Consider the following 16517-nt stretch of genomic DNA (forward strand, 5'->3'; position numbering starts at 1 on the left):
CATGCTGGGAAGTGTACACAGTGGGGAGTGTGCATGCTGGGAAGTGTACACAGTGGGGAGTGTGCATGCTGGGAAGTGTATACAGTGGGGAGTGTGCATGCTGGGAAGTGTATACAGTGGGCAATGGCTGATGAGACTCTGTAGTAGTAAAAACTTAAAAAACAATCTACCTAATCTGTTGAAATTTAAAAAATATGTCCTTTGACTTACTATATCCATTCCTGGTAATTATCTCCAAAAATAAATAAAGAAATAAATGAAAGTACCAATATGTAGACACACAAATTTACAAAGATGTAAAATTGGAGATGGTTGGCATGGGAAAAAAACTGAAATAATGTTAATACCTATCAGTAGGAGAGCAGCTGAATAAATAAGTTTTTTGCCCCATGGAATATTAAAAGGCCATTAAAAAGAATTAATTGGAGCTGCACCAGTTGATTCAGATGTTTCCATGAGGTGTTTTTCAGCAAAATAAATAAAACCCACAAGCAAGATAGAGTAAAACATGTATAATATGGCAGCATTTTTACGAGACAAAATATTCTTTCCATGTGTATATATGTTCTTATACGTGTGCCTGTGAGTAGGACTATCAAAGAAAGATACATGTGGAGAGAAACACAGACGTCTACACCGCGTGTTGTCAACATGGATTTCCTGAAATGAGTACGGGAGAGGGCACCATGTGAGTTAGGAGGGGAAATGACGGAAAGGCAGCAGCTCATAAAAGAAAAAGAAAAGAATGCATCAGAAACCATCTATTATGCATTTATATAAAATTATATATGTGAAGATATGTAATTAAGAATTAAGATCCTGTTTTTTAATAAAAAACTTATTTTTATAGGTCAGATTTAATTTTATTAAAAAAAATATTTATTTGTTTTTGAGTGAGAGACAGCATGAGCGGGGGAGGGGCAGAGAGAAGGAGAGAGAATCCCAAGCAGGCTCCACGCTGTCAGTGCAGAGCCTGATGCAGGGCTTGAAGTCACCAATTGTGAGATCATGACCTGAGCCACAACCAAGAGTCAGATGTTTAACTGACTGAGCCACCCAGGTAGGTGCCCTGAGATTTAATTTTTTTAATGTTTAGTTATTTATTTTTGAGAGAGAGAGAGAGCAACAGAGAACAGGGGAGGGGCAGAGACAGAGGAGACAGACAGAATCCCAAGCAGGCTCCACGCTGTCAGTGCAGAGCCTGATGCAGGGCTTGCACCCAAGAACTGCAAGATCGTGACCTGGGCAGAAATCAAGTCAGAGGCTTAACTGACGGAGCCACCTAGGTGCCCTCATAAGATTTTTACACATGCATCTTACAGACATGTATTTTCCTAGTGAGGAGACTTCAGAAACATCATGTATTTTAAGACATAACTACAGAGGTCAAATTTTATGTAATCACTCAGCTTTAAAATAAAAATAGACTCCAGTGCCCACATCTTGTTACTCACTGGAAATATGAGTGTACGCAAATTAATCACCTGAACATGAATCAGAAATAGACCATCCCTATTGAAAGAATACGGCATCCCAGGAGACAAAGGAACAGCCAGGTCACACAGTAAGAGTGGGTAATAAAGGACAGGTTTGGTTCCTGAGTGTCTTCCAGGGAGGGGACATGTAGGCAAGCTAACGGCACAGCCAGGAGCCAGCATGAGGGCGGAGACTGCCTGTGGGTCCGCAGGTGAAGGGGCGGTGGATACAGAGCCTGAAGGAGGGGCCATCCTCCTGCCCTCTAGAGCCTTTGACACTTCTACTCCTCCTCCCAGACCTTATCACATGCTTCCTTCTGGTGATGGCAGTTACTTCTCCCCATGGGACACCTCCCGTACTAGACTGAAAGTTCTTCAAGGACAGGATGTAAGGTAGCTTCATCTTTGTACTCGCAAAAGCCACTGCACAATGCTCTTGAATAATAGTGGATCACTATATGAAACATCACCTCCTTTACCATATTGCTAGGTACTGTTACCCTCTGTGCCCATAGAGCAGAATTCCAAGAGTGATTGTCATACAAACGATGAATGGAAAGAGGGATGGAGGCCAGAGCCTGGTGCTTTAAACATTTCGTCTAGTTTAAAACCAGCCTTATGAAATCCTGAGCTCCTGAGAATATATGGCTTAGATCAATATTCAGAATATAAATCTATGAGTATACAAGAAAAATGGCTTATTTTGTTCCTATTTCAAATCAGCAGGATAGCAGTCTTTGGAAGAAATGACAAAATAAATGAGAAAAATTTTAAAGATAAATCTTTGTAAATTAGAGAAAGCCTCTTCTGAATGAGAAGAAGCTTTCACAAGTTACAGTCATGAGAATACCTTTGTATTTAGAGGAGTCTGAGCATTTGTTTTTCTCTTCAACACATTTTAGTTCTATTTGATACTAAAGTTTAACAATTGTTAATTATAATTATATTTGAATTACGACAAAAATATTTACTTTGGGAGCCAGAGTTCAGCGGGACTTGTGCAGATGACTGCTGTGGTCTTGACAATGGTTTCGGAGGTAATTCTTTAGCCTGGGAGGGACAAAAAAAATGCACATGATTTTAAAATACTTTATTACCATGGAGTATGCGAGGCTTTTTTCTTCTGGAGAATGTATGTGGCCTATTTTACCCCATGCACTTATTAACAAAGCACCCTACGTGAGCACAGGTAGTGTGCTTCGGGCCACACTCAGTTGAAACGGACGCCACATGCAGGGGTTGACAGTAGGTGCCCTTCTGTACCTCGCCTCATCCAGGCACCGCTGACAACCTACGCGGGCACAGCCACCTGGTGACTGGCTCGGCAGCCCCTGGGAGGCCGTGACAACGTAGGCTTGCTGTGGCGGCTTTCATGCCCTGTGATGGGGATCAAACGACTCCGAAGGGTCTCGTGGAACTTGGTGCGCACGATCGATGCTCGGAGGCCTGAGACCTGTGTGTCAGCAGCTACCGTTAGCACGGCTACTGGTACAAAGTCCTCTCCTCAGAGATGCAAGTATGGAAAACAACCTATGTTTCTCCTCGAGGTTTGTACAGATGACACATCAGAGGTGTATGACATTTTCACAAGGACTTTACGCAAATGAGAGTATAAGGGAAGTGGAGTCGGTTATCAGGAACCTGATATCAAGGGCAGAATATGCTATTTCCTGCGACTGCTAAGAGACACACAAAAAAACCACGCATTACAGCAGGCTTCCTCTGTTGCTTTGCTGCTTTTCTTGCGTTGATTCGCTGTCCTTCATTTTCATACTTTTCAGTAAAGGAATCGAGAATCTCATAGAGATCTTCCGCTTGAGCAGGCCGCGGCATGTCTCCAAATAAAATGTCATAAGCTCGGATGTCTTGACAATAAAACCTAATAAGGAATATCAAATTAAGAACATTTATAGACATAGAGCTTTCCTAGAGCTAAAAGTAGGACACATACCTGTGTGTAGGGATATACTCACATCTAATACTTCATATATACTATTTTTCCAACACTAACTACAAGCTATAACCCGTTAAGCCCCTAAGTTCACTCCCCCAAGATCATCTGTAGAGCCAATCACCATAAATAGTCTGATACACATACTCTTTCTCCAATAATATAAAAATCAAATCACATATACAAACACATCTATATAAACACATGTATGCAAATACATCTACGCTTATGCAAATATACCTACAAGCATATACATTTTTACAGGCTTTTATTTTTTAAGTTTCTTACAAAAATGGGGCCAACAAATACGGCTTTGTAATTTCTTTAAAACTGTTTATTTGCATCAAAACTATATAAAGATTTGCCTTACATGTTTGGAAGCCCTGCAATTAATTAAGAAGTATGTTTGTTTAGTTTATCCAGATTTACGTGAACTTTAGTGAGAAAGTCTTCTGAAGGCCTGAAATCAGAAGTTTCTAAAAGAATGCTTCAAAAACGAGAAGTAGAAACATCTCTCTTGACTTTATAAGACACAGAGCTCTGCAAATCTTTATTTTTCCCCACTCCTCCTATTTTCCAGTTTCTGTGGCTTACACTGAATATTGTCACATGTGCTTATTAACTCTTTAAAAATTTTTTTTTAATGTTTATTTCTTGAGAGACAGAGAGAGACAGAGTGCAAGTGGGGAAGGGACAGAGAGAGAGAGGGAGACACAGAATCCAAAGCAGACTCCAGGCTCTGAGCTGTCAGCACAGCCCAGCGCGGAGCTCAAACCCACGGACCACGAGATCATGACCTGGGCCAAAGTTGGCTGTTCAACTGAGCCAGCCAGGTGCCCCAGTGTGCTAGCAAACTCTTGAGTGAGCAGTAAATTTTGTGCAGATTTTCCCTGGAAAGCAGGCAGATGAGGTTGGGGGGCAGGGGTTCCTCTGCTGTAACCAGACAGCACTGTCGGCTCCTGCCAAGCTCCCAGCTAGTGGGATCTCTGCCTGCCACGTTCTGAAGGAAGTTTCTCTTGTCAGTCAACCTTTTATCTTCCTCTGAGAAGCCAGACACGTTTTAGTGGCGATGTAGAGAAGCAGTTTGGGGAAAACTTAGCCAGATGCCAGTTTAAAGTACAAGTTCTTCTCCACCCGTCAAAATACTTCTAAATCCGTTTTTTAAAAATCAAAATTGATCTCCATCTTATGGAAAAACGACAAAGGCAGAGAGTCATAATAGACAGCCTCTCATAATGATGGATATTTTGACTGACCTACAAGTTGTAACTTAGGTACTTTTACAGATGTTTGAAAAATATACTGAATATGATACAGCCAACTAATACAATATTATGTAGCCATTAACTTACACTTATGATTCTTGCAATGCTGGATGGAAAAAAGGATTTGCAATTCTATCTATTATGATTACAATCATATGTGGCAAAACAAGGGAAGTTATGCTTAGGAAAACATTGTCGGGCAATAAAGCAAACTGAGCAGTGTTAATCTCAAAGGGGTAGAATGGCATTTTTTTCCTTCCTTATCATTTTTTGTGTGTGTTTTCTAGATTTTGTCTAAGTACATATTGCTTTATATTGAATCTTTAAATAAAGAAATAGTTAGAGTCAAATGCTGCGTATTCTTAAAATATGTTCTTAAAAAAAGAATATACGAAGTTATTCTGTAAACTCCAAAGAACTATGTGAATCTATGACGTACTATTTTTCTCATCACCCTTTCCTCAAATTAAAATTATTTGGCTTGCACTTACTTTCGATTAGTTTCTTTCCTTTCAATCAAACAACTGCCTTCCAGAGATACGCCAGCAAAGAGTCCTCTAGATTTGCAGTACGTGAAGACGGCAGCGGAGCTCCGTAGGGCAACATTTCCTTCCAAATTCCTGTGAAATACAAGGTTTTGCAGGAGAGAACCAGACTGGCAAGAGGACCGATCCTAAAGACGATTATCTGAACAGCACTGCACTTCTCCCTCCAAAGAGTGACATCATTCTAATCTCAGGCCACTTGTTTTCATGCATTACTTCCTATTGGCCTGAGCTAGATGTGTTTAGAGTGGTCTAGAGCAAGGACAGGGCAGGGGAAGGACTTGTTACTTAAAACCATTAAAAAATGATGTGATATACAGAGGACCGCCTTGTACCCAATTCATGGAAAGCTGATAATTACCAACCTTGTCTTCCTTTCTTAAAACAGCAACGTACATTTCAAGAGTCCTAAAGACTGTGGGTTCTTTTTACACTGACTATTTTCATGGAATTTAGAAACGTTTTCAGAGGATTGTACTGTGTTAGCTTTTGTAAACAGTCTGAGCTTTCAGAATTTCTAAATTGCTCAGTTGACCCCAGAATAGTTGTTTGTTAACCGAGAGGGAAAATGCAGCATATATACTGTAAACATCAAGCCAGTGAGACACTTTCATTTTAAGTTTTCACTAGTTTGAAGACAAGTTTTGTTTTCTTTCTTGATCAATACTGTCTTTTATCAGTTAATTCAATTTGACCTGGCTCCTTCAAAGCTGAAAGGTACATTTTATGTTCAATTCCAGTAGATACGATGGCCTTCATTTCTGAAATATTTAGTTTCCTTTTGTGTGTTCTAGTTTTAAATTTTCTCATTTTATCACACTGCCTATGTTTTCTATTTCTTCTAAAGAGGCTCAAACCCTCTGGGACATATGTAAATCATGAATCAGTTTCATTTCAATTCAAAGTTCCTCCTAATGCAAAACTGTATAGTTTTTAAGCCATTACCCTCCAACAGCTGTTCAGAAACTATGTCGTAGTACTCACCTTCCCAGGGGCCCAACTGCCACAGTAAAATTCCCTCCAAGTGTCAGGTTACCACCTTTTGCAAAAGCTTCTACTGCTCTGTCATAATTCAAAATTATTACCAAATCTGATACCTGAAAATAAAAAAAGCCCATTCATTTAAGAATAATTGTCTAAATATCATTTAAAATACATGTTGATTAGAACTCAAATATACACCATATAATGCAGCGAGAATTTCAATGTAGACAATGAAAGAATATGAAGGAAGGGTCATTGTTGTTTTGAGCTGAGGATTCACACAAGGGACATTTGCACAGGTCAGTGTGGCAGACACCCCCGACCATGTGCTGTGGGGCTCCATACAAACCTCCCCGGTCCACCCGACAAGCTGGTAATGCGGGTGACGACAAAGGTCTAGTAAGGTTAAGAGGACTGTCACAGTGATAGCCAGAACACATCAAACATAGGTAGATCAGAAAGATCGAAAGTACTCTTTTAAACTAAACACATCAAGAAAGCCAAGCAAAGACCACACAGCTAACAGTGAGGGCAGAAGGTCAAGGGTTCTCAATGACGTTTGCACCCTGAAATCCCTGGCAAGGCCACGTGCCTACCACCAGTAAACTGCACGTCCACTTTCTTTTTGGCCTCAGAATTCGAAATGCCAGAAGGAAACTAGTTAACCATTAGTTAGTGCCTCCTACTAAGTTAGTTCTCTAAGGGCAAAAATTAGAACGTGAGATGGCTCAAGACATGCCAACAAGGACGGCATTTGGTTTTCAAGTTTGCCGGAGCTGTATGCAAGCCCCATGAGAGCCCAGAAATACAGAGAGCCCTCAGGGGACACAGCCCTTGGGGGACACAGCCTTCCAGGGACAAAGCCCTCTGGGAGAACAGCCCCCTGGGGGACACAGCCCTCTGGGGACACAGCCCTGGGGGGACACAGCCCTGGGGGGGGACACAGCCCTCTAGGAACATAGCTCTGGGGGGGGGGGCACAGCCCTCAGGGGACACAGCTCTCTGGGGACACAGCCTTCAGGGGACAAAGCCCTCTGGGACACAGCCCTCAGCCTCAACATTCAAACCGAGTGTTGACATTCTGCATGCCAAGACACCTTCCACCCCTTACACCACTGGGCCCTTCTCTGCACATTGACTTTAGTGGGCTCAGAAGTTGAGCCTAGCCTCTAACAGTAATTTTTCCTTAGCTTACACCTGGACACCCTCCTCATTATTAAAGTAAAAGAGCTCATCCAAACTCTCTCTGGAAAAGCTAAATCATTTCTCTCAAATCACACTATTGGGTGAAAGCAAGACTGATCAGAGTTGGCCCATGGTGAACTCTGGCCTTTGCTATAACAAACAGTTGAGTGATCCATATATGGGTGTTTTCAGAGCTTTGGACTTTGTTACGACTGTCCTGAAAAGAAAATGCTAATAGTCTTTAAACCAAGTCTTTGCATTATCTTTCCTTAGACCATTGACTTTCAGATCGTTTTTGTTTTTAATGAATTGTGTGTGAATTATAAAACATTGGAAATTCTCTGTAGTTTACATAATTGAATCAGTACTATAATCTTAGTGTTAACTAATGTCTGAGCTAAGGAAGGCCACCAGATCCTGTCAGAAGATGACCTAGTCCCTAACTTCATATACCTTCAGAACCTTAACCTGGTCTGGATTCCAAAACAGAGCATAAATCTAAAGTTCCTGCAGATCACATTCATATTTCACATGTCCTAAAGATGTTATCGCCTACAGGAGGCAGCATGATGGGCTGAGAGATCACAGAGTGTCCTGGATGCAAGAGATCTGCTTTGGCTCCCCCTGCTGTGGTTGGTGCTGTTGGCTCCCTCAGCCCTGTACCAGAGGCACACCACCTGCTGCCCGCGGACGGAGAGAGTGGTGGTGCCCAGACGCCACCCCGCTTGCCTCGAGGCTTAACAAGGCTGTTATGTGATTTGCCTTCTCCTGTTGTCAGACCAGGTTGAGTTTACCTGGGACCATCCCTTGCTCCAACTCTACTCTTTCTCTGTCCTGCTTCCTTAGTCTCTTACGGTTTCAGCCCTGAGAACATTTGCTCAAGAAATCACATGTACCCTAAGCCCTGTCTCAGGCTCTATATCTAGTGAACCCAACCAAGGACAACCATACCCTTGCTGTGTGATCTTAGGCAAGATGCTTAATGTCTCCGTATATTGAATATACTCACGTGTGCCCTGCCTACCTGGCCTAAAATCCATGGGAAATTATGTAGACGGAAGTCATAGTCAGGAACAGACAGGGTACTACAAGTGACGAGACCCAGGGCTGACTTCTCACCTGATTATCCATGGAACCAAGAACACATAGTCCTTCTACCTATGGACAGAGGCTTGAACACCAGGACCGCTAAGGAACGCGGCACCCAATGCCACAAACAACCTGCTGAGTGGTTTCAGGGCCAGAACCCTCCATTTGAATGGCCTGTCTGTCACTGTCTGGCTACCTCCTACTGGGGAACTCACATCACCCAGTTCTTTCATGTGCGAAATGAGAGCAGTGATAACCGTTCTCCATGGCTATGGGATGGAACTGATTCTATAAGAATATATGCAAAAGTTTTACAAAAATGTTAACTGCTATTGTTCATCCATTCTAAAACGGAATGGCAGATAATTACATTATTCAACAAATATTTACTAGCATAAATTGATTATGTGAGTGCTCTCTGTGTCCTTGAAAGCTTAAGATAAAGACATTGAGACTCACTCTGGGTTTCTACTTTGTGCTCGATACTTGGCCAGTCTGAGGACTAGGCATGAAGAGAGAACATCTATGCCCTCAAGGTACTCACAATCTACATTAAGGTCCAGATAAGAAAACCAACAGGCTAACACCTGTGTGGAATATTCTGTCAAGTTGGGAACCTGCTGCTGGAAAGAAGAATGCCAGTAGAGGAACCTGAATGAGCCCTAGGTGGTTGGGGACTAATTTCTCTCCGTAACTGAGGGTGTCTATCTGGCTCGCCATTGGCCACAGGTCTGCTGCCTTTTTACTGGAAGCCAGGGCCGCTGCTGACAAGAACGGTCCTGCTTCACAAGAGCTGCTGTATCAAGGGAACCTCTGCTTCCTCGCTCACTCGAAGTGGGCCGGAGAGCTCTGTGAGAGCAGCAGCAGAAAACTCGTGCTCATGATAAAGTCTGAGAATGCTCTGTGGAGAAGCACAAGACTTCTTGCCAACGTTGAAAAAGAACAGACTGCTTGCGCATTATGATTACCCTCTGGGACATATCTGTGGGCCTCAGGGAGGCAAAGTCAGGTTGTGTTTAAGAAGTATAAAGCCAGTCTTTCTAACCCCTAGGCAATTCCTCTAATCTCTACTTGAAATAGGCATTTTAAAAAGCTAATGATTTTCCTCCATGTATGCTAGTTAAATGAAAGTCCAGGGTTAATTTCTTCTATATGCCATGAGGGTAAGATCAAAAGTTTCTATAAATCACAAGCACAAGTAAGTATTGCAGAGGTAAAGAGGACATTCACAATAAAAATTATAATAGTTTATGCCACTCTAAATGCACTCACTTAATAAGCCAAGAGGGAAGGCTACTGTTGCCTCTATCTTACAAGTGAAAAATCGCAGATCCCGGGAGAAGAGGGCCGCTCAGTGCACAGGGCTGCAGGTGCTCCCGGGTCTGGTACAGTCTCTGCTCTTACAGCCCAACCACTACCCCACACTGCCTTTGGAAGATAATCGAGTATATCTCTATAAAATGTTGACTTTGAATCTTTCTATTTCACATATTAATGATAGGATTACACGTTACTACACTTGTTTTCAAGGCTGTTAACATGCCCAAACCCGGATATTCCAAGGAGCCATCACGGGGAGTCCCATTTTCACATTTTCAGTTTTTCATATGCTAAACTTCCTGCAGTCACCCTTACTTCATCTCTCGTCAGCTTGGAAACAAATGCTGTTTGAGGCCCAGAGCACCACCCAGCTTCCAGTGGAGGGAGAGGGGTGACGAGGTGGGGGGGGGCACTCACACCACCAGTTGAGCATCATCCATGCAGAGAGCACCGCCTGTCAGCAAGGAGGTGCAGGCAGGGATGAAAATGTACTGCCCACACAGGGCGATGCTTTGTATGGCTTTGGTCTGGTTGAATATCCAACAAAAAGGCAGTTACGATAGGGAAAGCTAAAATATATATCTCTTTTTATAATACAGATTAATGGAACAGGGAGTAAAGAAGGTCACATAAAGGTGAGATAAGAGTGGTGGAAAGGCCAGTGTCTAATGAGGCCAAGGGAATTTAAAACTGTGGCCACAGAGAAAATGCATAAAAAGATGGCTTAGGACAAAACTGACCAGAACTTGAGAAGAAAGTGATTTGAGACTATTAGGAGATTCGATCTGCCCATGACTTAGCAATACCGCCATGGATGAAAGATTAGCATCATGCAGAAGGTAATCTCTAAGTAACAGACCTCTGCAAACAGGGGTGCTCAGGGCCTGCCTGAGAGGCCATGGTCGTCAGGAACCAAGTCACAACATGAAACCATGCAAAGGCAGTCTTTACTCCAAGCATCTGAAACAACCTGAAGATATAACACAACTGGATTTTGCCACCCATGAAGATACACTGTATTAAGCCCGGTAAGCCCAGGATCTAAGCTCTGGCCTATTCGACAACCCGCTGCAGAGGCTAGCAGCTTCGCAATGAGCAAGTCACAAGTGGCCAAGTACAGTTCATCCGCTTTGAGACATTCCTGCTCCCCAGACATGCTAGAGATGGACCCAGCAAAATGCCACTCTCGATGAAAGATACCGGTAGACATTAGAATGTTAGCAGTGGGGATTCATCCAGAAAGGGAAACACATGGAATAAAATATATTCCATCGATGGTGAAATGAGAACAGTAGATACTCTCTCAAGCTTCACGTAGTAAGTTGCAGTTGTGTTTTCACACACTTACCTCAATTCCTATTTCAAAGCCTCCACCAAGCCCAGCTATGCCGATGGCTGACGGTGCAGACCACTCTAACAAACACAAAGAAGCAAACGTTACTCTAACATTAAAACTGCTTGGCACACACATATGGGAAGGAAAATGCTAAAATGTGAACAGATAGCATTTCTTTTAAAATAATGAGACTTTGGTATTTCCCCCTGTGTTTTCAAATGTTCTTTAATAGGCCTATATAATTTTAAGTTAAAAATATTTGAAAGGTATTAGATATTGAGTCCCACAGACTCACAAATTCATGCCCCCTGATCCTTCTCTACAAACGTGCATAACACAAAACTACTGAATCCTCACCTACTAAACATATCTAATTTTAACTCTCAACATTTGTATAACGTTTTACAAAATAATTGAGCTGTAATTCTAGTTTTTAGTTAGAGTTCTATCGTAGATATAACAGAGCGAAAGGATTCAAAAAAGTTTATTATAATCACTTCTAAGGGTGACACAATAATAAACCATTTCTATTGTAAATCTCTGAGGGCAAAAACTGGTCTTTTTTTGCGTAGTAGCACAAGAAATAGGGTATCTGTTCAAGATTATTAAGATTTTAACAAGATAAATTTCCTTACATTTTAAAACTTAGTACAATAATTCCATTTGAATTAGGGAGAAAATTAATCTGATGGGGGGAGGGTGGGAGGGTCTAGATAAAGTCCTTTCTGCAGATGCTTATTAGTTTCCTAACCTAATTTGTGTTCTAGGTAACAGGATATTGCTTGAATATATTTAGAACTAATCTACCCAGGCTTAGGGGAGTTTGTATTACAGAAATTAGTGTCATATAACCCCAAAGTTGTTTTCCATTTCCTATGTTAGGAGCTGTCGCTGTTTGAAGACTGCCCATCTGGCCAGGATCTGGGGAATTTGCTGCTTCTCTTTTGTTTTTGTTTTGTTTTTTAATGTTATTTATTTTTGAGAGAGAGGGAGAGAGAGCATGAGAAGGGGAGGGGCATAGAGAGGGAGACACAGAATCGGAAGCAGGCTCCAGGCTCCGAGCTGACAGCACAGAGCCTGACATGGGGTTCGAACTCAAGAGCTGTGAGATCATGACCTGAGCTGAAGTCAGACACTCAGCTGACTGAGCCACCCAGGTGCCCCAGGGAATCTGCTATTTCATTTGGGCAGCTTTTAAATTACGCTCTGTGAGAAGCGCCTGGGTGGCTCAGTCGGTTGGTTAAGCGTCCGACTTCGGCTCAGGTCATGATCTCGTGGTTCGTGAGTTCAAGCCCCGCATCGGGCTCTGTGCTGACAGCTCAGAGCCTGGAGCCTGTTTCCGATTCTGTGTCTCCCTCTCTCTCTCTCTCTCTCTCTGACCATCCCCCGTTCATTCTCTGTCTCAAAAATAAACGTTAAAAAAAAAAAATTAAATTACCCTCTGTGGGCTGAGCATCTGGACTCAAAAGTGAGAAATACAGGGGAAATAAGAACAGCAGAAAAGCCCAGTAGAAAAGTCCTCCTGAGATTCTGAGACCCCAGAGGTTGACAGATCTCCACCTTCACAGAGAGCTACCTGTCACCACTGTGGAAACATCTCACAGACTTTGAGCCCACAGAAGGGAAGTGCCTTTGAATGTGCTTCTACTTGGGCTGGTTGTACTGCTGGGAAGTCTGCCCGTTAAAACGTGGGTAGTGCTTGAGAAGAGAACTTGGTTGTTTCTGATTCTTAGCCAAGGGCTGAACAAAGAAGGATGAAGAAACCTACCACGCTCCTGTGAGTTGTGTTCAAAGCGAAAACAATCAACTTACTTCCATCGGGAAGACGCGCCAGCACGACCCCACTGCCTCCTCTAGCAGTTACTAGAAATCCAGCCTTTATCACAGACAATATCGCAAGGCCCTTGGCTTTAGCAATTACATGGGCTGCAAAATTAAAGATAACGAGCAGGTGAGCATTTTTAATGGACTTTCCTGGATAGACGTTCAGGGGTTGAGCAGATTCAGTACACACAGCAGTCTCCTTGGCAGGACCCAGGGCTCTCAGTATGAGCCTTAGTGGGACATATGAGCTGAAAAAAACTCGGTTACGCAGCACGTGCACCTGGGCCTCCCTGTCCCACCTCCTTCCTTGTAGGTTTCCAATGCTACACCTAACGTCACAAGCGCTCAAACATCCTGCAACCGCTGTGATAAATGAGATATACAAATGAGATTTTTCAGTGACATCTACCAGCAGGACAAATAATTTGGAGATTTCAATTAATTGAGAACATAACTCATAATATAAAGATCCATACTGTACTAAGTACTAAGGAGAAACTTGCTGCAAGCTGTGGAACTTTGATCTGAAATCCATACAGTTAGTTCACCTTTTACTAATATGAAAATCTGGATTCAAACACAGAAAAACCAAGTGATTTTGCCACTTTAAAAGACTTTTAACTTTGTAAAATGATCTATTTGAGTATTTGAGTAACACATAACTACTAGTGTACTGAGAATATAACTCAATTTAGAAACCACTGGTTTATTCACATTTCAGGGAAGTTCATCACATAAAACGAGTTATTAATATATGTGCCTAGTAAACACTGTGCCTCCCTTTTCTGTGGATTTATTCACAAAACAAAAATTCTGTGGATTTATTCCCTTCAAATAACAAGGGAAGCCTCAACATTTGAAATTACCCTTGGACCCCAATGTCCCTGTTTTTTTTTTAACAGAGCAATGTTGGTTTCAGGAGGAGAATTTAGTTATTCATCAGTTACATACAACACCCAGTGCTCCTCCCAGGCATCCAGTGCCTCCTTTTTGTATTTCAAAACGTTATAAGTATATTGTAATGCGGTTGAAAGCTGTATTGTATATCACATAGGTTTATTTTTACAACCCCACTTTGGTAGAACATCTTCGTCCACACCTCGACTCCACTCTCAATGTGTGTATGGTCAGGATTGCCTCTATTTAGATACAGCAAAAGTAGATGAACATATTTTAAGTATCAGGTTTGTTTTTATAGATTTTCTACCCAAATTCAGGAACACTAAAATACCAGTAATGCCTAACTGATTTGCCAAGTAGCTTTTCATGGATGGCAGAGATGCACTGAGTACAGATTCACCCTCTAAATGTCCTTGTACGGATCTCAGGCCCCTCACACCCGAGTGTGACCTCGTACCGCTAAGGTCTACAGTCTAGATGTTTTGTTTTAAATTGTTTTTTGTAGATTTTATCCTCCACTATATAATAGATCACCCTAGTGTTAATTTAAACATAATGCCCCCACCCCCCATCCTAGGGAAGGCTCTAGGAAAGGAGAGGCTTGGCTCTCTGGCAGCCCCTGGGGCCCTCTCCTCCCCACCACACACAGCCTGCACACCTGGGAGTCAGCTCTTACCCAGGCTGCCACGTAAACTGGTCTTCACTTTCCCAGCTACACTCACTGACAGGGAGTCAGGTGGTCTTTGCAGGCAGAAGAAAGTCATGATGGAATTTTACTGCACAAAACCCATGAGAGGTAATCCATACTCAGATGTTTCTGTGTTAGGAAATCCAGTTTTTCCATAAATCGGGCTAACGGGCCACATACGCAGATGCTGATATATATCAAGAAATGTCTTCTATCTCCTGCTTCAGAATACTGCTACTGAAAATTCAGTTTTTCTGATTGAATTTTCTTCAAGTCCTAAAGTAGTCCTTCTCAAACCTGTGTGTACATATAGATCACTGGAGATCTTGTAAAAAATGCAGATTCTGACTCACTAGGTCTAAGTGGGGCCTTGAGGTCCTGCGGTTCTAACGCGCCCCCAGGTGATGCCCAGCGGCACTTTGAGTAGCCAGGCTCTAAGAAGCACTGTTTTCCTATGATGGAAGTGGTGGCTGGGCCAAAATAACAATAATAATAATAATAATAATAATAATAATAATAATAATATAACAAATTTAAAAGTTTTTAATATTTAAAGTTCTGCTAAATAACTTTAAACATCCGACTTAAGAAGTTAAAGTAGTTAAAAAAATCAAGTAGTCTTTGTCATGCTGGATCAGAGTCGTGGTGGTTAAGAGGGAAATTAGTCTGCAGCACTGCCCAAGGTAGTCGGCATGTGAACCTTCTTTGCCTCGTGGCAAAGACGAGTAGTCCACGAAACACCCTGTAGAGATAAGTGCTAGTGGCAATGGGCAGGTAGTGGCTCCCAAAAGGTCATCTCTAGACTCAGGTCTTATGTGGTCAGCCTCGCACTAGAATCACATGGGAAGCATTGTTAAAAATGCGCATTCCTGCCACACTGCTCCCAGGGTCTGATTCAGCAGGTTTGCAGGAACTTTAAGCACTGTATTTTAATGAGCCAAGGAATATGATATGTAGCTGTGTTGGGAATTATTGATTAATGTCTTGTTAAACCACTATAAAATGTAAATATCTTATCTAGAAAGAGAAAACCCAAAATTAAAATTTATTTATGAGATTAGCTAGTGAGTTTGCAAGATAAACTTACAAGGCCTCAGAAACTGAGGACAAGAACAGGTGAGTTGGGAGAAAAACCAAAGTGGACACCATGAAGGGGAGGCAGGAGAGGCCGCCTCCACAAAGGCAGAAGGCAAAGGGAGGTGTGGGGGTCCCCCAGAGAAGGAGGGAAACACTACTCTGTGGGCTTGCTGCTCTTAGGGGGTCCACTGCCTGGCGTCAGGAAGTGCACCAAGTAACTTAAACAACAAAACAACTTTAGAAATGAATGGTATATATTTTATTTACCAGGAATGATCTTATCAGGTCCATTTCTGGAAGTTATTTCTGTGAATTCTCTTAGAATTTTAGCCGCCTTTTTTGCTTCCGATTTCAGATTGGAAGGTATGGGATTATTCACTGAAAGATTAAAAAAAGAGATTTTAATGAAAAAATCTAGTACATACAAGTTAGAAAATTATTATAATTTCATTTTTTCTCATGCACAATTGAGCATTAATAAATTGTATCCTTCCAGACAAATAAAATGAATTGGAAATCCTGAAATTATTGTCTCATCTCTATTTTCCTGATAAATTAAATTCATTCTGAGATTGGGAAACCCTAAACTCTCAAAATCCCAGAAATTATAAAATCATGGGATTCTAAAGGATCTTAAACAAAATATGGTCCAATCTCTCAATTATACACCTTCTCTGTGTAATTCTTAATTTACCCCAATGGTAATTTAAAAATATTAAAATTTAAAGAATCAACAAAAGATGTTAATTTATAACTGTGCATAATAAAAAATATATAATTTATTGCAACTGTCCAAAATAAAAAATATGAACTTTACTGTATCTGGATACTTTTGTCAAAAATGTTGAACTGTCTGTATAGATTGTCCTTATTAGTAA

The 16517-nt window shown here is 41.7% G+C and overlaps 1 protein-coding gene across 6 annotated transcripts in view; it reads right to left on the reverse strand.

Moving 5' to 3' along the window:
• The window catches only part of SH3YL1 (SH3 and SYLF domain containing 1), a 40915-nt gene that overhangs the window by 11257 nt on the left and 13141 nt on the right, over positions 1 to 16517 (reverse strand). For 5 of the 6 annotated variants that reach the window (XM_086699889.1, XM_025927433.2, XM_086699893.1 and 2 more), the window contains 7 exons: positions 15907 to 16017; positions 12963 to 13076; positions 11163 to 11227; positions 6221 to 6333; positions 5183 to 5311; positions 3186 to 3354; positions 2447 to 2525 (listed from right to left, as the gene is read on the reverse strand). In XM_086699889.1, the coding sequence (XP_086556015.1) occupies positions 2447 to 2525; positions 3186 to 3354; positions 5183 to 5311; positions 6221 to 6333; positions 11163 to 11227; positions 12963 to 13076; positions 15907 to 16017 (780 nt within the window). The remainder of the gene's footprint in view (positions 1 to 2446; positions 2526 to 3185; positions 3355 to 5182; positions 5312 to 6220; positions 6334 to 11162; positions 11228 to 12962; positions 13077 to 15906; positions 16018 to 16517) is intronic. The other variant, XM_086699894.1, reaches the window with a different exon arrangement.

The sequence above is a fragment of the Puma concolor genome, chromosome A3 (assembly GCF_028749965.1).
Source record: "Puma concolor isolate L17-30 chromosome A3, mPumCon1.1.hap2, whole genome shotgun sequence".
Taxonomy (NCBI): Eukaryota; Metazoa; Chordata; class Mammalia; order Carnivora; family Felidae; genus Puma; species Puma concolor.